This window comes from Cynara cardunculus (genome assembly GCF_001531365.2).
Source record: "Cynara cardunculus var. scolymus isolate 2C chromosome LG 17, CcrdV1, whole genome shotgun sequence".
NCBI lineage: Eukaryota > Viridiplantae > Streptophyta > Magnoliopsida > Asterales > Asteraceae > Cynara > Cynara cardunculus.
The window spans coordinates 35,826,282-35,847,685 of record NC_037544.1 but is presented as its reverse complement, the minus strand read 5'-3'; the positions used below and the strand labels follow the sequence as shown (position 1 = coordinate 35,847,685).

Here is a 21,404-nt window from a genome sequence, read left to right as displayed (position 1 = left end):
GGGTATTAAGAGCGTTTGTTTTATTTTTAAAATAAGAGCTTAAAAGCTCTGAATGTTCTCTGAAATTTTAAATGGTAAATATATCACTTAATATCTCTTCATCCTAATTCGCCCTCCATCAAATTGTTCTTATTTTGGGGGTTGGAAGAGATATGTTAGCAAAAACTATATATCTTTCATATCTTTGCACTAGTTTAATCGATTCAGATTTAAGACTTCATATGTAAAAACAAACAATCTTACTAATCCAGATTTCAGACTTCAAGACCATCTCTTATAAATCAGAAGTAATTAAAAATGATAAGCAACTACTTTTTTACAACAAAGTTTTATTTCTTTCTATATAATGCTACTTATTTTGTGTCGCGGTCCAGAATTAACATAATATAAAATAAAACAAAATTTAATTGTTTTTTACGATGCGTAAAAAGTTTTTAATTACAACAAAACCATGAAACAGTGACACGAGATACCATATGTTCCTACATAGATGTGCCCCTGATGTATGGATTGGATTGGTTTTTTGAACATTTGATAACGGAATCCAATTACTTTGAGTTGTGCATTTTACGAATCGATTAGGTTCTGAGTTAGTCGGGTACTCGGGTTGGGTTATGTTCGAACTATTTTTGGGTTGTTGAATTGGGTTGACGGGTTTATTGGGTTTTTGTTATGAGTGTTCGTCGGTTGAAATCCAATGGTTTTAGGTGGACCCAATTCGATCCAATCCAATTAACACTGGACATCCGGTTCAATCCAATTCAATGGATGATTAGATCAGATCGGTTCTATCGATTGGATATTACTATTGGTTAATCTATTGGATCATACTGGATTCTTCTAATATTTTAATACAAGTTTCAACCAATTATTTCATATATATTTTTAATTTATTAAAACCACTATGTATAAATATCAATTAAAATGTAATATCATAAAGTACTAATAGTTAATAATTGGATGATAATTGAATGGTCATTGGATTAGATCGGTTCGATTTTGTTAAATTATGTACCGCCAGTCCGCCATCCAAGAACAAATATATCCAATTTGAATGTCGAAATTTTGTATCTGATTGGATCCAAAAACAACTGGATATTTGATTATGATCGGTCGGTTTAAATTGAATCAATTGCACACCCCTGGTTTTTGCGAGATATTGTAAGTAGGCGTTTGGTTTGTAAGATTTTGTGCAATTCGAAGGTCATACCCGTTCCTGGCATTTTATAGGCCACGAGCGAGATATAAAAAGGGCCATTGATAAGTACGAAAAATGTTTAATATATCGTTTTTTATCTTTAAAAATAGCATTGACTTATATGATATCATTTACATAGCATCGTCAATCTGTTCTACCGTTAAAAAACATCATGTGATATATACCTTTAATATATAGATTGACATCTTTTAGGGTCACAATGTTGACTATTATAAGTAACACTCTATGTAAATCAATATAAACCACTTGGGTTTCCATCTCATTACAGGTTAAAAAAATTTATCACCGGTTTTAAACTTTAAAAATCTTAGAATGAAAAGAGTATTTGAAATTCATCAACTAATTACTTGAAAGTCAAATTCCTTTGACAAATTCCATTTCATCGTAAAATATTCTGCGAACCAAATACGTAATTAGGGGCCAAAATGAAATAAACCTAAACTACAAGGTAGCTAAATGTCAAACTATCGAAAATTATCTCATTGGTTATCAGAAGTCGCCCACACGCCGGTATAAAACGCTTCAATGATAAAAAAAACACAGTGGGAGAAGAAGATCGATCGCAAAAGCGTGATTGCGTGAAAAGTAAGTCGAGAGCTCCTTTCGTGTCTCCTTTTCCATCATCAACAGGTATATTCTGATCTAAAAACTCCCAATTTTTTTTGTAGATCTTGTAATTTCACATGCAAGTTATGGTAGAAAAATCACTGTTATCGCCTATCGGTTCGTAATCTGTATTGAAATCGAAGTATTTTGCATGCATAGATGTAATCAGGTTGTGGATTTCAATAAGTTATATGAACAGTAAGAGTTGAAGCACTGGTGAAATTAACGAAGTGAGGGAATTAGTTTATATGACTATTTTTCTATATTAAATTGAAGTGTTTTAGGTTTCAAATTGGTTCTGACAGCATTGCTAACTTTTTTAACTGGTAATTGTAGTTAAGCGGAGAAGTTTATGTGTTTGTTTATAGAAATTGAGATATAGATACTATTTTGTTTGAAAATTAGTGATGTAATTGACGTTTGGTGTTAAAATGTAGATACAATAATGTTTAAAAATTAAAAAACCTTGTTATTGGCAAACATTTATATTGATATTCTGATTTGGATCCTCGAAATGTTCGGTGGATCACGTCTTTAATTTTGGAAGGAGGTAATAGGATCGTCATTATTAATGACGACAAATAATTAGTTGAAATTTGATCTTGAATCTTGATGACCTGAAAAGCTAATATTGAATTTGATAATAGAAAACAGTTAATTGTTAGGAAGGAAATAAAATGAACATGCCAACGATACTAAAAAACACACAGTTGGAGAAGAAGATCGATTGCAAAAGCGTGATTGCGTGAAAAGTAAGTCCAGAGCTCCTAAATTCAAATTCATCCACTTTCTTATTTCACCAGTGATTCAACTACGTTCGTAACTCGCATGTAAAATCACAAGATGTGCAAAAATTTGGGAGTTGGCTTCTCCTGATTTAAAGGTTTTCATTGTAGATAAGGTGTGAGAGACTTTTTTGTTGCAGGTTTTATTCTCTTTGGCTGCTGTAAGGGATTGCGTCTGTGATTATTAATATGAGTTATGATGGCCCTTCTCTGGGTTCCGGTTAGTTTCTTTGTGTTTTTTTGTCTCTGTAAATTCGTTTTATATTTGCAGTAGTTTTGCCTCTTGGGGTTTCTCGATTTGTTTCAACAGCAATGACTTTTAACCTAGACGATGTTTGAAAATTATGGATGATTTGCAACACAGGCTTTGACGGTGGGCAGAGATGGACCCAGAAAATTTTCTGGTTGGTGGCACAATTTGACATAAATACAAACCTGTTGAAATATTTCACAATATTAGTATAGATTAGTTGGTTGGTTTCTTGTCCTTGCGTGATAGAGACCCATGTTTGAGTCCAGACTAATTTTTTTTCTAAAACACAAAAAATACCAAAATTGAAGCTGAAAACTAAATTTTTTTACATCGGTGGGACTCAAACCTGGGGTTTTTTTTTACAAAGTGAGCAACATTTACCAACTCTGGCGTTAGAGACTTGCACCAATGCTTCAGTTTCAAAAACTATATGGTGGTACCTAACAAAACAATACGGTGGCACCCTTCAGAAACTTAATTTTTTTCTCTCATGACAGAATCATGAAACAGTGGCCTGTGCCACCGTATGGGTCTATGTAGGTCCGCCAACGGTAGGTATTTTGGCCAATGGAAAGGGGTCGATCTATCTTGGTCCTTGGATCATAGAGACACCAGTCCTCCTATAAGTTTGTCTTTATTGTAAAACTAGGTGAACTAATCAGAACCAAAATGTTACTGGTGGTAATTGGTAAACTGTTGTAAGGGTATAGCCTTGGCATACTGGGCTGGTTAGTAAAGTGCTGGGGCTTCTTTTTGACATCATTTGAAATTATTTAGCTTACCTGTTTCTCTATGTGGTAGGGTAAATGCACCCCTACTACTGGTTTCCTCCTCACAAACATCAACATCAAAACTTACTTTTGTACATTTTCAATATATGATTTGACCTGTTCCTGACTTAAATAGGAGTGCATATAGTAACACCCTTTTACTATCATCGGTAACCTTTGGCCTCTCTCATTTCGTCTCTTCCTCCTTTCTCTTTGGTTCATGTTATGAAATGGTAATATTTGATATTTTCATCAAAGGTGGCAGAACTGCTAGAAGGGCACTCGAGTTTGGACAGACGTATGTCGTAAAACCTAAAGGCAAACACCTGGCAACAATCGTCTGGTTGCATGGGCTTGGTGACAATGGCTCAAGGTAATATCATCTCAACATCCCTCTCTATTTGCTTGTGCCTGTAAGACATCAGCTCTGATAAACTAAGTGGCCACAATTGTTGTGGATGCATGGAATGTGAAATCGGACCCGGGGCAGATGGGATATTCCACCACATCCCCCGGGCCTCAACCACTACGTCACAACCTTTGTGGTTAGATTATGTTAGTTACTGGGTTTGATAAAAGTAGACCTTTTGGATATATTCTTCACCCCTTTTGCTTCTTGTATACTTTAAAGTTATTTAGATAGAGAACTTTAAAAAAGTGACAGCACAACTTTAAAAACTGATTGCAACTAGTCCCTAATTCAAAAATGTGAGTTAGTTTTACCAACATAAAAATTACATAATAGCTTTTGATGGACAATCTAAGGGTCTGTTTGGTTGGTTTTCATTAAGTCATGTATGGATAAAGCATGATTAATCTGTCTGTATAGATTGGGAAGATTTTTGTTTGGAGGGTATTTTCATAAATTGAAGGAGCGTGATTTTTAACTAGAAGGGGCAGGTTTGGATTAAATTTGGCTGTCAGGATTATACTCCCTCCTTGAAGCTTACTGAATAAGTCACTTCCCATCATTAAGCCACTACCAAACAATCATTTATAGCTGACCGAACAAGTTGTGAGTCCTATTAAGCTGCAAACAGACAGACCCTAAGGGAGATGATACTCTGTTCCAAAACAGAAACCCACTTATAATTTAAAAGTCTTAAATGTAATTCTTATGAACAAATTTACCCTTGATTAAACAGAAAGAACAAAATGGCTCTTCACGGAATCTTCAGAAAAAGGAAGGTCATTCCAGGAACACCGAATTTGTCTTGATATTAAACTTTGACATAGCACTCTTTTCTGGGACAAAGAAAAATCGTTAAATTCGACTCTTTTTTCTGGATACAGGGAATAATAGGTTTTGAAATCTTCAGTTAATGTTGAATTTGGACCCTCATTTTACATTCATTTGTACGCCATTCTCAGAATTTTCCCTCTTTTCAGATCAGCAATATCCTCTAAGTTTAGCTTATATCAAGTGTTTCTTTTTTGTCTCAGTTGTGTTACATGTCAAGAAATCTGTTTTTTCACAAATTATCTAGATCGACTGACTATGATTGTTATCAGAGTTTTTCTTTTTTATTATGCGAATATGATGGGAAGGTTTTCATTCATATTTTCAACTCAAGTAACGAAGGAGCATTTTGCCTTTATATTTGCAGCAACCCATCCTACCATTTAGCTTTTATGGCATCATGAACTATGAATCATCGGAAGAAGATTAGTTTTACCTTCAAATCACTAAACTACATTTAATTATATTGTTCATAGCATTTTAAGTAAATTGTCGACAAGAGGGAGATTCAGGGAACCTGCCCCCTAAAAAAATTGAAAAACTGTGAACACCCTGGTAACCATCATCTGGACGGTATGCGCATATGTTTACAAATAATTGAAGTAGTTTCTTGGTTTTTATGCACATGTGCATACCGGACAAATTGCTTACAAATTACTTGTATGCAACGTGCATACCGTCCAAATGAACGGTTACCGGGGTGTTCCTTAGTTTTTCACCTTTTTGCGGTTTTCCCCTTCGATAAATATGTGCTATCGGTATATTTGCAACATTTTGATATATACGGTTGTTTCTTGACACAACTAATGAATGGCGACTGAGATCCATGTTCTATTTCTTGGCAGCTGGTCCCAGCTCTTGGAGACCCTTCCTCTTCCAAATGTAAGGACAGATTTAGGGGCTGTTTATTCAGAAAAGAAATGAAAATTACAGGGAATAAAAATGGGAATGAAAATGAGAAAATGACAGATTCCCCCGTTTAACTTGGCATGAAAATTTGGGCTTCTGGGGGAATGAGCCCAGTATATTATATAAAATCAAACGCTTTCTTTTATTTTCAATCCCATTAATTACTGCTAAGTACCTCTAACCAAACACCCCCTAAGTAAACGACTTAAGATCTATTAACAAACATCGTTTTTACCCTTATACACAAATGAATAAGATAAACAAATATGGTGATGCTATTTTTTTATAATTAGTTTATTAATATGTATTTTACAAAATTTGATGCAGATCAAATGGATATGCCCTACTTCGCCTACTCAGCCCTTAACGTTATTTGGCGGCTTTCCTTCAAATGCATGTATGTTTTTCATGCTCTAGAAAAAAATAATTTTCTTCTCGATGGAAACTATTTATATCTCGACCACAAGGGTTGTGGCGTAGTGGTTGAGCCCTAGGGGATGTGGTGGAATATCCCATCTGCCTACGGTTCGATTCCAGGCATACAGAGCAATTGTAACCACTAAGTTTATCATGGCTTATTTCTTGCAGTTGCAATTTGCAACGATTAGTCTAGGCATAGCCTGGGACTCCTTTAAAAAACTATTTCAATTTGCCACGATTAGTCTGGGCATAGCCTGGGTATCCTTTTAAAAAGAACTATTTATATCGCCTAATGACGACCTCATTAAATCTTTCAAAAGTAATTGCACGAACTTGCACTTATAAGCAGGGGCGGACCTATTAAGGGTTGAGCTGGCTCCCGTTCTCCCGTTCAACTATCATAAGAGAAAAAAAATTAGGAATCTAAAAGGTGCACCCGTTTGATTTTGAAGGGTGCTCTCAAATATTTTGAAACCAAATTTATAACAGAAATCAAACATGGTTGTGATGGTTCACATAGTTGGTTTAAATTGTGGTTCACAATAGGTTGCCGGTTCAAGTCTTACATCTAGCAAATCTTTAATTTTTCACGTTTTTAATTTCTGCTCCTAGGACCAGCACAAGGGCCTGCCCATGGGCCCTACAATGTTATAACTAAGAATATTAACAATAAAGATACATAGCTATAATAATCGAACTCACAACTTAAGTACAATTATAGACATAACTACCAAGGCAGTTTTTTGTTTATTTTCCTCCCATTTTCATTTTATTACCTTTCTTCATGATTTATATTCGTTTTCATTGCAACTTCATCTTAAAGGTTGCTGTTTTTTTCCTCGTTTTCGAGGCAACATATATTTCTTTTAAATGTCATCAATGTCGATTCCATTTGAAAAAAAAATCTATTTTATTCCCTAAATCGACACAATTTACTTTTCCCGAGGTCAAACCGCATTGACTTCCCCCCAAGTCAAACGCTACTTTGTAGACCCTTGATCCACCTTAAAGGTGCACCCGCTAAGGAAAGTTCCTGGGTCCGCCGCTGCTTATAAGTAAAAAAAGGATTTTACTTTATCTGAATTCTCTTTGTATTTTCAAGTATCTGATGCAAAAGTGTAGTGTGGTTGAAGATGAACACACTAGTTAGGTTACAGTAAAGAACTAAACCATTCAAGATTGACATGCATGAAATCATCAAAAGTTGGTGTCATGGATGTTAGGGTTTGATGTAAGTGACCTGTCAGAAGATGCAAAACAAGACGTAGAAGGACTTGATGCTTCAGCTGCACATGTTTTGAGCCTACTCTCCACTGAGCCTTCAGACAGTAAGTTATCTCTTAATCTTTTCTTTTGTGTGCAATGACTCTTCCCTGAATTAACCATGACTAGCTGATAAGCTAGCCATTAGTTGATAAACTAATCATGTTTGGTAAAAACTAGTTGAGAAACTAGTTGTTAGCTGATAAACTAGTCCAGGAGCCATGGTGGTCCCCCTTAGAACCCCCGGATCCCACGAGTGAATCGAAAGTTGGATCTACATTTGGGGCTATTTTGCCGAGTTCCTTAGAGAGAGTTGTCTTGCGCCCATTAGGTATTCATTTCACCGCCCTACCGGAAATTCCCTCTGCCCTTACCGTAGCGTTTGGTAAAAACTAGTTGATAAGATAGCTGTTAGTTGATAAACTAGTTGCGTTGGGTAAAAACTAGTTGATAAGATAGATGTTAGCTGATAAATTTAGTCATGTTTGGTAAAAAAAAAACGAGTTGATAAGCTAGTTGTTAGCCGATAATCTAGTCACTTTTGGTAAAAACTAGTTAAAAAGCTAGCTGTTAGTTTTGATAAACTAGTCGCATTTGGTAAAAAAAACTAGTTGATAAGCTAGTTGTTAGCAGATAAACTAGTCACGTTTGGTAAAAACTATTTCATAAACTAGATGACAACGTAAAATAACCTAAAAGGACACGTTAAAAAACTAATAAAAAAAATATAAGGTCATAATTGGAAAAAAGTCGAAAAACCCCATAGAGCTTATTGATATGCTGCTTGAAGTAGCTTTTCAAAAAGCTAGCTTATGGCTAACCAAACGGGGCTTAAATTGGTTTAGAAGCTTTACATCCTTTAAGTAATATTTACGTCCTTTAAAGCCTCTGTTTCTCATCCCACATAATTCCCCATTGTTGATTCAATACAATTGCTTTACATGGGTGTACGCATTGCTTAAATTGGTTTAGAAGCTTAAGATCAATTAGGATTCATTTGGTACACATGACAAGAAAATACATAACAGAACAAAAACTTATTGTCCCATGTTTGGTGCGACATTAGACTAGGACAAGACATGACCAAATGGTTGTCCCACCAAAATTGGTTGAACAAAAATCAGGGGATGGGACAAGATTGGTAAATTACTAAACCTCCCATTCCAAATTGAAACCTTAAAACCTTTCACAATTCCTTCACCCACCTACGTCACTCTCGCTCGTCCAATTCTATCCAGTACCTCATACCAAACACACTCTTAGGGGCTGTTTGGTTGGTGTTTCATTAAGTCCTGTATGGATAAAGTTGTCTGTGTGGATTAATCTGGATGTGTTTAGATTGGGAAGGTTTTTGTTTGTGAGGTCTTTTCATAAATGGAAGGAGCGTGCTTTTTTATTGGGTGGGGCAAGTTTGGAAAAAATTTGTTTCCTGCATAAAGCTCTCCCCTAGATGTTTACTGAATAAGTCATTTTCTATATCATTAAGTCACTACCAAATAGTCATGTATAGCTGACCGAATAAGCTGCAAGTCCCATGAAGCTCGTTAAGCTGCTAACAAGCAGGCCCTAAAGATCTAAAGATTTCAACCCATGTAATTCCCCTCCTTGCCCCTTTCTGAATAGAGAACCAAAAAGGAAGAAAAAGAAAGAACATGTTAATCTTAGATGACCCTAACACAATTTATTTTTTTAGAGAACTCTTGTTTTAGTTACATAATTTTGATGCTATATATTCTTCCACTTTGCAGTCAAACTTGGTGTAGGAGGGTTTAGTATGGGCGCAGCGACTGCTCTATACTTTGCAAGTTGTTTTGTACATGGAAAACTTGGGAATGATAATGCCTACACAACCCATTTGGATGCAGTCATTGGCCTTAGTGGATGGCTTCCATGTGCAAAGTAATACTCACCATTTTAACCTTTCTCCTTGCCAATCAATGCTTTCTTTGTCCCAAAATAAATGTCCACAATGGAAAAACCACACAGTTTGAGAAATGTGTAATTAAAACACTTTTTGATTATCTAAATGACAATTGTACCCTTACGCTCTGTTTTCGAATTTGGGAAGAAAACAAAACAAAAGAACGGGAGGAAAGAAAAAGAAAGGAAAGAAAAGAAAAGGAAAAGGAAGGAAAGGGAAGGAAAAGGAAGAGAAGGAAATAAGTTTTTTTTTATGTTTGTTCTTGAGAGGGAAGGGAAGAAAATAAATTTTCATGTTCTAGAGCAGGAGAGAAAGGAAGCGAACGATATCATTTTTACAAATATACCCTTATTTATTTTTCAGCGGGTTGTAAACTTGTATTTGATCGGTAGATGTGTAATTTTATAGATATTTTTAATTGTAATTATTTATTTCCTTCCTTTTCCTCCCAATTTTGGAGGAAAATCAACATTATTTTCCTTCCCTTTCTAAAAAACTCAAGAACTTTAAGATTTTTTCTTTCCCCCTACTTTCTTTCTCTTCCCTCCCTTTCCTTCGTGAAGGAAGACTCAAGAATACAAGGTTAAATAATATAGGGAGTAATGAATTTCTCCATCTTATACTCAAGGGTAGAATTGGAAAGTAGACACTAATTTTCTAACAAACTATTAATAGACATGTGGACACTTATTTGGGACGAGCAAGTACCCTGTTTGTGCCTGACAAAGTCAACAATATACCATTTGTTTGCTAGGGACCTAATTAACAAGGTAGAAGGGGATGAAGCTGCAGCTCGAGCGGCATCCTTGCCCATTATGCTCTGTCATGGCAAAGGTACTACCCCATTTCATCTTGTATTCTTGTAAAATAAGCTTTTCCCCTACCTACTTTTTATATTGATGTTGCTTACCCATATCTAGTTCTCAAAGTTGTTTGACTGGTTTTCCATTTAATCTTGTATGGATAAAATTGTCTGTGTGGATTAATCTGTCTGTATAGATTGAGAAGGTTTTTGTTTGGGGTTTTTTTTATAGAGGGAAGGTGCATGTTTTTTAATTTTGAGGGGCATGTTTGGAAAAAACTTGGCTTTCTGCATAAAGTTCCCCTAGAAGTTTACTGATAAGCCAGTTTCTCTATATCATTAAATCAATGCCAAATAGTCATGACATGGATAGTTCAGTAATCTACCAATCTTGTTCCACAGGGACAGACTCAGGTGGTGCATGTGGTGGCATGGGCCACCGCCTCGTTCCTCCGTCGTAATGTAGAAAATTTTAGGGTTGCGAAAAGTGTCACCGTATCAATTTGTTGTGTGCCATCGTATATATTTTGAAACTACAACGAGGACACAAGTTTCCCTTGGTATAGTTGGTTTGTAAGGCTTTTCTTGCACCCTAGACCTGAGTTTGAATCCTGTTAGTGTCATTTTCTTAGTTTTTAGCTTTTAATTTCAGATTATTATATTTGTGAAAAAAAAATTGCTATAAAAGACTTAAATTATGAAAAACAATGAACTAACCAAAAAACCAATGATGACTTTGTCAAAAATATCCCTATATCTGTTTCTTATAGTCAAATGGTGCCACCACTTGAAAAAAATTCTACGTCCGTCTCTATTGTCCCATCTCCCAAAGGTTTTTTCTACTTATTTTGGTGGGACAACAAAAATGCAGTTTTTTCCCACTTGCGTCTTGTCCTGTCCCAATCTAACAGTGCACCAAATGTGGGCAACAAGTTCTTGTACAGTCATGTCCCATTCTTTCCGTGTACCAAACGTGCCCTAAGATTTCCGTGTTTTCATGAATGCTTGTGTGAAACAACTCGAGTCAAAAGTTACAACTTTCCTAGGGAATATTCATATGTGCATATGATGTTGAGTTAGCAGGGCGTACTCTACTTGAGAAGGGAAAAAGGTGCATCTTCTAACTTGTTTTGCAATCTGGTTCCAGGTGATGATGTGGTCCTCTTTCGTTATGGTGAGAAGTCTGCAGAGAAACTGACGTCAGCTGGCTTTCAAAACTTGACGTTCAAAACCTACGATTCGTATGTGTCCTCTCTTTGTCTTACAAGCACTATCATTCAAGCTATTATTTTCATGATGTGTTAGTGCTAGAGTCCCATCTTAGCTAGACTTGACCCTTTTTTTGTTAACCATGGGTTTTCGGGTCAACTTACGTGCACCAACTAAAACCTTGGACGATCACGAATGGCTTGGAGTCATTGCATGTGAACCTCCATGGCCACAGGGCTTTGGTAGCGCCTGGATTCGAACTCGAGATAGACGAGATTTTTGGACACTTTTCTTCAATATACGTTGGAGCTTATTTCTCGCCTCAAAGGCTCAGAGTAATCTAATGGGGTTTCGCATGTTCTCATAGTTACAAGATCTTAAGGTCCTCTTTGGTTGGTTTTCCATTAAGTCTTGTATGGATAAAGCCATCTGTGTGGATTAATCTGTCTGTATTGATCGGGAAGATTTTTTGTTTAGGAGAGTTTCTTCATATATGGAATGAGTGTGTTTTTTAACTGGGACAAATATGTTTAGAAAAAAAAACTTGGCTTTAAGCATAAAGCGTCCTCCTAGAAGCTTATTGAATAAGTCGCTTTCTGCATCATTAAGCCACAACCACACAATCACGATTATTCCTAAATAAGGTATCAAATCAATATGCATAATTGAATGTGTGATTTTATAACGAAAATGCAGGCTGGGCCACTATACGATGCCGGAAGAGATGGAGGACGTCCGTTCATGGCTAACTTCAAAATTAGAGCTCAAGGATGAGTCATAGATCCATCTATTTGGATGAAAGATGGTTAAATTAATCCAACAATATTTTGTAATGTGAAATATGAATTTTCTGTCAAAACTACATTGCACGCATTCTCTCTTGTGTCCTTTACTTTTACACTCGCAGGTCTTTACGAAAACAATTTCTCAGATCTGTGTATATCCTACTCCGTACACCATCTGCTTAAGATTTTTTGAGTTTGTTTGATTTGATTCAAGTGTTGCATGTGTTTACCATCTTACATTGCTTGTCCCTTCATGAATTTATGTAAATATGTAATTGTATCTCAAAAGACCGAAGATAAGTGTCCACATTTCTATTTTTAATTTGTCCCAAAGTAAAGTAACTGTCAACTTTTCCTATTCTACCCTTGATAACATCAAAGGTGAGATTATTCTTTAGTTAATTAAAAAAGGGCAAATTGTATGAAAAAATATCGTATTTTAACTTAATTTCTATTTTTAGGTAACGTACTTTCAAAACTTTCATTTTAGGATGTAAAGTTTTAAATATTTAAGTATTTGGTTAACAGATTGAAGACTAATTTTAGATTTAAAAAAATTAGTATTTCTACCGATACACATCGGTTCAAACCTTACTTCTGTAGAATATATTTTTATATAGTATTTATATATACGCACACTCCTAATCTTTAATAAATCTTATTGTTTACACCATATGTAATAATAGGAAGTCCCAAACAATCAAATCATTTAAAAAATACATACAACAAACATAAGGCAAAATATTCCACCTATCTAGCAACCTCTCTAATAAAAGCTACTTCGCCCGACGCTTGCGGTGAGAGTAGCCGTTTGTCTTGCTCCGTGTCTTCGTATTCTCCCGCTTCTTGAGCCGTAGACGTTGACATAGACCCGCTCCCGTCTTCTTCTGCAAATCAATCAAAAAACCATAACCAACGAGATCGTATACGTGTTAAAGAAATCCGACCCTAGTGCATATCATGAATTCTCCAAGCGGTCCCACGCTGCCCACCCAAGAGCATCATGTGAGAGACAAATCAGATATACAATGTCCCGCTAGATTGATCTGGAGGTTATTGGGTCGGTCTACTAATTTGGGCTCTGGGGCGTTACACCTAGAGGTCCATGTAAACTATTTGAGCTTTTAACGAGCTACTCAGACTTATTTGAAAACTTGATTGAATATTTTTCGAGTCGATCCGAGCCGAGTCATTCAAGCGTACCCTTTTTCAACTCAACCATGCTCATATGTTCATAAATCATATAATAAAAATTTATCGAGCTTAAGTTTTTCGATCGGGAGTTCGAGCCCATAAACGAACATCGAGCTCGAGCCCAGTATTATTTTTTCAAGCCAAGGTCAAATAACACTACTGGACTCGGCTCGGCTCGGCTCGTTTACACCCCTAGTTACACCCAAACCGTGGCTACCGGACACAAACCCTTGCCTGTTTGTACAAGTATACCACCCAGATCCTTGTTACACCTAAGGGTGTAAACAAGCCGAGCCGAATAGTAGGTTATATGAGCTCGAGCTCGCATATTCTTTTGAGTTATTGAGCTCAATGTTTGTTTATAGGCTCGTATTCACGATCAATTAGCTTGTTTCTTAACTTGGGGTTGATAATTTTTATTATTTTATTGTATTATTTATGAACATATGAGCATGTTTGGCTTGCAAAAGTATATGCTCGAATGGCTCGTCTCGACTCGACTCAGCTCGAAAAATTTAATCGAGCTTTCAAATGAGCCGAGTCGAACATTGGTTTCATGAAGCTCGACTCGTTAAGTCAAACGAGTTCTATTTTGTGTTTTAGATGGACTCGAGCTCGAGAATATTAAGCTCGAGCTTGAGTAGCTTGTTAAAAGCCCTACTCGTTTACACCCCCACCGAACGCCCCTTGGGGTAACATTTATCATATGGAACACCAAAAGACGCTTGAAAAGAAGTATACGAATGACACAAAACACGTACCGCAATTATGATACTCCGGCAGCTGTTTAACCGTGGTTACTTGAAGGCTTTCGGGAAGGAGACAACTGCAAACCGCACCTGCATAAAAACACCGAAAACTAGTCATTTCAATTCGCCAAATTCGTAAATCGACAAAAGAATCACATACTTTGTGGATTTCATCTATCCACGTAAAAAAGACCAAAACCGTCCTTCGCAAAACCCTGTTCAACGATCATATAATCATATTAGAGAATCGTACGCACCTACTTTGGCGAGTCGATTGACCCACCCGGGAATGCTTTTGCCTGTTAATCTTTGGGAGATGTCGTCCGTAAAATGGTTGCAGTTCTTGGAAATGAGGTGATAGGTGTCCCCATGATACTCTGAAGCCACCGTCTCTATGAAATTCCTGAACTCCGTCGGAGATATGCTTACTTGCCCTAACGGTATTGAACATCTGTAGATAAAACCCGGGCAACTCTTCGGTTCGACTTCAAACACCCCGCTAATCGGAAAGTCGTGTGCTCCAAACCCGTATTCCATACCGTACACTGTACCAAAATCCTATTTGTCAGTTTTTCTGTTAACAATATCACAAAAGGTCCAATAAATTAAGTAAACAAGATCGTAAGTTAAGAAATTGTATCCGTACATGTCGGTTCTACGGATGTCAATAAATTAAAGTGGAAGTTCACCCTAAAATACCAAACCAAACACACCAGACCACTCGAAAGTAGGCTCTTGGGGGATGTAAACGAGTCGAGCTTTTAACGAGCTACTTGAGCTCGAATTCACGTATCTTGAGCTCGAGCTTAATAGTTCTCAAGCTCGAGTTAATCTCAAACACAAGATAGAACTCCTTTAACTTAACAAGTCGAGCTTCATAAAACCAATGTTCGACTCGGCTAGCTTGAGAGCTCGATTAAATTTTTTGAGTCGAGCCCAGCCGAGTCGAGACATTCAAGCATATATTTTTCGAGCCAAACATACCCATATGTTCATAGATAATATAATAGAAGTATAAAAATTATCAACCTCGAGTCAACAAACGAGTTAATCAACCGCGAGTACGAGCCCATAAACGAGCATCGAGCTCGATGGCTGAAAAAATATTCAAGCTCAAGCTCGAATAATCTAGTACTATACTCGGCTAACAGTACAGATAGAAATCCACCATTCAACCTATATATACACGAGCACGAGGTAAAATACTCGGTTCTCTTCTACATAACCTTATCTTGAGCTCGAGCTTAATACTTCTCAAGCTCAAGTCGATCTCTACTAAACCAAAGGGGTAAACCCTTCCCGTATCCATAAACCAAATTGAGTATATCCAACCACTTGGGTTGTGACACATTGGTTAAGGCTCAGGAGAATGTAGTGAAATATATATATATATATATATATATAGAGAGAGAGAGAGAGAGCGGACAAATCAAATAAAAACCGCCTAAATGTTACACACCGTACAAACCAATTAGGTACGATACAATCCTACATCCCTCAAACTATCAAATCGTTCAATATCAAGTTGCCTAAGTGATTTCAAACGATGAAAGTTAATTGAACGGAAATGTCCCGAAGTCCAAATAAAATCGAAGTCAGGACCTGATTCATAGTTTTCAATGCAAGTGAAGAGCTTGAGATCCATATCGAAATGGAAAAACAGAACACATGTGTCATTTTGTGTTGAAAAGCTATGATCACCAATAAAACTCATCAATCTAACGTCTTTCACAGCTCAAGAAACCCGATTCAGCATTCACCCAAATACAACTAAATTTAGAAACCCTAAACACCAATCTCATAAAGAATCACTTAGGGCCTGTTTTGTTAGCAGCTTAATGGGACTTACAGCTTATTCGGTCAGCTATACATGATTCTTTAGTAGTGACTTAATGATGTAGAAAGTGGCTTATCCAGTAAGCTTCTACGAGGGAGCTTTATGCAGAAAGTCAAGTTCTTTCCAAACATGTCCCTCACAATTAAAAAAGCACGTTCATTTCATCTATGAAAAGCCCTCCTAAACAAAAACCTTTCCAATCTATACAAACAGATTAATCGATACAGACACTTTATTGATACAAGATTTGACGGAAAACAGACCAAACAGCCCCTTATAGTGAATTCCCAAATGTAACCCATGAACAATCTTGGATTTTCGACAATCCAACATCTTCCACAACTCAAGAAACCAACTTCACCCAAATGAAACTAAATTCAGAAACCCTAAAAAGCAATCTCATAAAGAATCACTTACAGAAAAATCCCAAAGCAACCCAAGAACACTCTTGGAATTTCAGACAGACCTGTTTTCATTTAGTTCACACCCACATAAATCCAAATCTTGGACTTCATACAAAACCCATCTCAAAGTATACACACTATTAAGTAGTTATCACCAATAAACCTCATCTATAACACATATTCTGCAGCTCAAGAACCCTAATTTACCCATAAATACAATCACACAAAACATAACTCATAACAAAATCCTAAAAACCCCATAAAACATGAAGTCATAATCACCAATAAACCTCATCAACCAGACATATTGTGGAGATCAAGAACCCCTATTCAAAAACCTCATAAAACATTAAATTAAAACAAAACCCCATGAAAGTTTCAAATCATTCCACAAAACCCATATCGCCAAACAGAAACCCCAAATCAAATTGTACTTAATACGAATTGAAATTTGAAAAAACAATCGAAATGGAATTGGATCAAGAGAGTTTATCTCACCTTGAATACCCGAATGAAAGATGCCAAAACCCAACCAGATGCTGTAAGCATTAACAGGAGTAAGATCATATACATTCAAGAAAACCTGTGTATCCATGTTGCTATGACTTTTTTCTGGGCTCGTTGAGTTACTCTCTCGCCCCATTTGCTGAATGAAAAAGTAATCTCTCTTTTTCAAAAAGATTGTTCGTTTCAGGGATTATTAACTTTTGCTAGAGAAACGAACACACACTCACACACACACACACTCAAATCGAAAAGGGTTTGATTCTATATCGGAGGAGTAAGAGGAAGCATTGATTGAGAGTTTGGAACTTATTTTCAGGTTGCCAGATAGGGAAAGCAAAAGGAAAGGGTAAAATGGGAAATTTTTTTTTGGAAAAAGCTGTATAAGTTTGATGTCGATCGTGGGATCAATCATGGAAGTGAACGAGTTATGACTCGTTATATTGTGTGGCTGAGTTAATTGGGGACCCGGGGAACAAGTATCGATGGAATTGGAATTGTTGACCGAATCGGAACTTAAAAAGCCGATGTAATGAATTGATCGGGTCGGGTTTTGATTCAAGATTTGAATTTGGATTGTTTTTAATCTAAAAATATAAACGTAAAACAATGTTTAGAACGGTTTTTGATTCAGATCTAAACTTGGGGGTTATTTACTAAACACTTATTTGACAAGTGTTTAACGCATAAATTTCCTTATCGGATGAACATGAGAAAGACCAATAATCTTACCGGGTAAGAGCGATGAGAAAAATGAAGAGTTTTACCCGGTAAGTGAAGATGACGACTCTTATTCAGGTAAGTGTTTACCCAATAAATTGTTGCATTCGATATGTTTTGATGTACTAAAATCTTAAGCATCAAAATAAATTATAGTGTTAACTCCTATCGATAAGCGCTTACCGGGATAGCATTTGGGTAAACGGCCCCTTAGATTGATTTTAATCTAACAAAATTGAGTTTATTTCAAAAGAACAAATTATTTAGGTCCTGATTTGACTGATTTTAGCGGGTTTGAACTATTTGGTTATAAAAAATCTATGATCGACAACCAAACTAGCGGACTGTTTGACAGTAGCTGAATGGTTTAGTTCAGAATAATTAAGTGGTCATAATGATTAAAAAAACTCATAATATAATGCAAAATGAAATATAATTGTTTGGTAATTGTTTACAATGAAATTAGAGCGTTGAATGGTTAAGGGAGACTCATGATACAAAATCATTCAGAGGGTTTTGAAACCATTAATGGGCAGACTTTGTTTTGCCCAGACAAGATTCACCTCTTAATGATTCAGATGTTGTCTTTTAATGAAACTATTAAGAGGTAAACAAACAATATGTTTTGTTCTTCGGTTTTCTCAATCTAAACTTGAGATCACGTGAGTACTTTTTTCATGAGAAATATAAGAAACCTTAACCGATCGTTGTCCTTCATATGGTGGCATTTTTGTAAATAAGTGGAACTTTAGTGACTTAAACGTAAGGAATATTGGACTTTGCATATACCTTCACATAAATAAAACACCGAACTTTCACATCAGAAAACATGAAATCTATAGAAACCTTTGCAAACTTTCACACGCCTTCACATGAAAAAGAAACATTATTAAACCTTCATATATTATTTGTTGGTCGTCTTTCACGCAGTGGTAGTTTTGTAAATAAGCAGAACTTCAGTGGCATGGATGTAAGGAAGATCGTAATTGCATATACCTTCCACAAGACAGACATTGAAGCTTCAAGAATCATATGAAAAATAATGAATCTACACATACCTTCACTAACGTTTCCCAAACCTTTTATTTATTAACCTGGATATCTAACCCGCTATACGAGCCGACTAATCTCAGGACAACCGGAGTCACCGCATTTGAACCTCCGTGGCCACAATGGGATTTTTATTCCTACTTAGATTCGAACCTGGGACCTCCAGGCACTTTTAACCTTTGGAGCTCAAACTCAAACCAATCGAACACCACCCTTTGTACTTACATAATCTTACATCCTAACCAACCTTTTATATCCGGTGGAGTTCAAACCTTTGACTTTTTGAGAGGCTGAGCTCTAACAGTAACCCAGATACCGCTAGATCGATGGTCTTTTTTATATTCTTTAATATATGAATAAACCACGGTACCAATGCGAGATATTGAACCGTGGCTCCAAAAAATTTGGGGCCTAACTATAAATGTTTTAAATTTTACTGAATTATATATGTTTTAGGGGGGCATTTATTAAACGTTTATCCGGGTAAGTATTTACCAAGTCACATTACATTATCAGATGAATATGGTAAGGACCAAGAATCTTACATGATAAGGGCGAGACAAGGACCAAGAGTCTTATCCAGTAAGTGAGGGCGACGACACTTACCACAGTAAGCGCTTACTGGGTAAATTGTCGCATACAATGTCGTTTTTTTGGACTAAAATCTTAACCGATAAGTAAGTGAAAGTGTTAAATTTTACTGGTAAGTAGTTACCGGATAAGTGTTTGGTAAACGACATCTTAACCTTTTAATTGTTAAAATTACGTATGATTTATCCTAATTATTATTGATTACACTTTTACCCTTTAGTTCAAGTATAAAAACGATTCTATTTAAATGAATTTTATATGTTATCTTGTATCATTATCAGATGTTTTTGTTGTTTTAATTTGTAACAATTTTAATCTATACATGTAAGAGTTCTGATACAAAATTATATGATTTACTATTCGTTCAATCATTCTATAACCAGGTGTACCAACTTCATTGGATACAGTGGCACGAGACAGTTTTGTTCCTCTGTCGCAGTGTAAAAAATTATACAGTCGCGAAAGGTGTCACCGTGTATTTTGAAACTACAATGATGACACAAGTTTCCCTTGGTATAGTTAGTTTGCATGGTATCATTTTCTTAGTTTTTAACTTTTAATTTCAGATTTATTACGTTTTAGGAAGAAATTACATGGTCTTACAACTTTACGGAGACCTGTGTTTTTGGTAAACAGTGAAGCACCCGCGCGAGCGTTAGTGGACGAAGCGGAAGCGAGAATGCTTCACACCCAAAAAGAAGGGAGCTACGTCTGGGTTAAACTTGGAGATGGAAGTCTTCTTTCGCTTCTCGACGGTGAAGTAAGACCAGTGCCTCCAAAAAGTCGAACAACCCTACACAAAATGTTTCTACTTTTTTACGATCGAAAACATTTTGTAAGATTTGCCATTAATAATTTTTAGAGTAAATTACGTTTTTTTTAGTGTCTGTGTTTTGTTGAAAATTACAGTTTTCGTCTCTTTGATTTTGAAATTACGATTTTCGTCATCATGATTTATAATTTATTATCATCCTTATAATTTATTGTTTGTTTTCCTGTGGTTTATAATTCATCGCTATTTCATCCCCTCATATTTAAATTTAAAGGTAAAAATTAGTCCCGGGGACGAAAATAACGACGATGTGCAAACTATAGGAGTTAAACCTGAAATTTCAAAACTACAGGGACAAAATCCGCAATTTATAACAAACTACAGGGACGAATCCGCAATTTATAACAAACTACAGGGACAAAAACCGCAATTTATAACAAACTACAGGGACGAATCCGCAATTTACTATAATTTTATAACAAATAAATTTTTGTAGTTCCAAAGCAGCATGAATCTTAGGGGAATCTGTGAATTCTTAATTTCCAAATTTTTTGATATATTAAAATAATGTTAATATTTCTGACACGTAATCAAAAATATTATTCAACTGTTTGATTGGTTTGAGTTTAGACTCTAAAGATCAAAAGTGTTTGGAAGTTATGGGTTCAAATCCAAGGTGAAATAAAAATCCTCTTGTGACTACGGAGGTTCAAATGCAGTGACTCCGGGATATCCGCAAAGCAGGTGGTCATTTTGAGATTAGTCGGCTAACCTAACGGGTTAGATATTCAGGTTAATAAAAAAAATCTTAGGGGTCGTTTACCACACACTTACTCGGGTAAGCGCTTATCAAGTCATGTTACTTCACCGGATGAATATGTAAGGACCAAGAATCTTATCCAGTAAGAGCGAGACAAGGACCATGAGTCTTACCCGGTAAGTGAGGACGACGTCTCTTACCACGGTAAGCGCTTACCGGGTAAATTGTTGCATACGATGTCGTTTTGGTGGACTAAAATCTTACCCGATAAATAAATAATAGTGTTAAATTTTACCGCTAAAACACTTGGGATCCATTTATGTCTCATCAAATTTAAATAAAAATTGACTAAAATAAAGCAATACATTTTCCAACAACTATTTTATTGTTTATAATAATAAAAAATTGCATTGAAACTACTACATATTGCACATGAATCAAGTTGCACATGAAGCTTTTGAGTGTGGTCCAACTTTCAAAGGATAAATTGCATGAAAAAATAACGTATTTTAATTTGATTCATATATTAGGTAACGTACTTTCAAAACTTACATTTTGGTATCTAAGGTGTAAAGTTTTAAACATTTAAGTACCTGGGTAACTGGTTGAAGTATTAACCGATTATCATGCTGATGTGACGA

The 21,404-nt window shown here is 36.0% G+C and overlaps 2 protein-coding genes across 4 annotated transcripts; one reads left to right on the top strand and one right to left on the bottom strand.

Annotated features, from left to right (window-relative positions):
- The first annotated feature begins 1,761 nt into the window (after nucleotides 1-1,761).
- LOC112500351 (acyl-protein thioesterase 2-like) lies at nucleotides 1,762-12,417 on the top strand. 3 transcript variants are annotated; one of them, XM_025103828.1, is made up of 10 exons: nucleotides 1,762-1,849; nucleotides 2,751-2,830; nucleotides 3,892-4,006; nucleotides 5,719-5,755; nucleotides 6,110-6,179; nucleotides 7,426-7,530; nucleotides 9,214-9,364; nucleotides 10,141-10,220; nucleotides 11,336-11,429; nucleotides 12,094-12,417. In XM_025103828.1, the coding sequence occupies exons 2-10, from the start codon at nucleotides 2,800-2,802 to the stop codon at nucleotides 12,176-12,178; spliced, it is 768 nt and encodes a 255-aa protein (XP_024959596.1). In that variant the 5' UTR covers nucleotides 1,762-1,849; nucleotides 2,751-2,799; the 3' UTR covers nucleotides 12,179-12,417. The 3 variants fall into 3 exon arrangements, with proteins under 3 accessions (XP_024959596.1, XP_024959597.1, XP_024959598.1); XM_025103829.1 differs by having other exon boundaries at nucleotides 1,770-1,849; nucleotides 2,722-2,830; XM_025103830.1 differs by lacking the exon at nucleotides 1,762-1,849 and adding an exon at nucleotides 2,554-2,577.
- Nucleotides 12,418-12,810: 393 nt separating this feature from the next.
- Nucleotides 12,811-17,240, bottom strand: LOC112500220 (deSI-like protein At4g17486). The gene is made up of 4 exons (XM_025103596.1): nucleotides 16,865-17,240; nucleotides 14,383-14,670; nucleotides 14,138-14,215; nucleotides 12,811-13,069 (listed from the first exon to the last, which is right to left on the bottom strand). The coding sequence occupies exons 1-4, from the start codon at nucleotides 17,007-17,009 to the stop codon at nucleotides 12,933-12,935; spliced, it is 648 nt and encodes a 215-aa protein (XP_024959364.1). The 5' UTR covers nucleotides 17,010-17,240; the 3' UTR covers nucleotides 12,811-12,932.
- Between the last annotated feature and the right edge of the window lie 4,164 nt (nucleotides 17,241-21,404).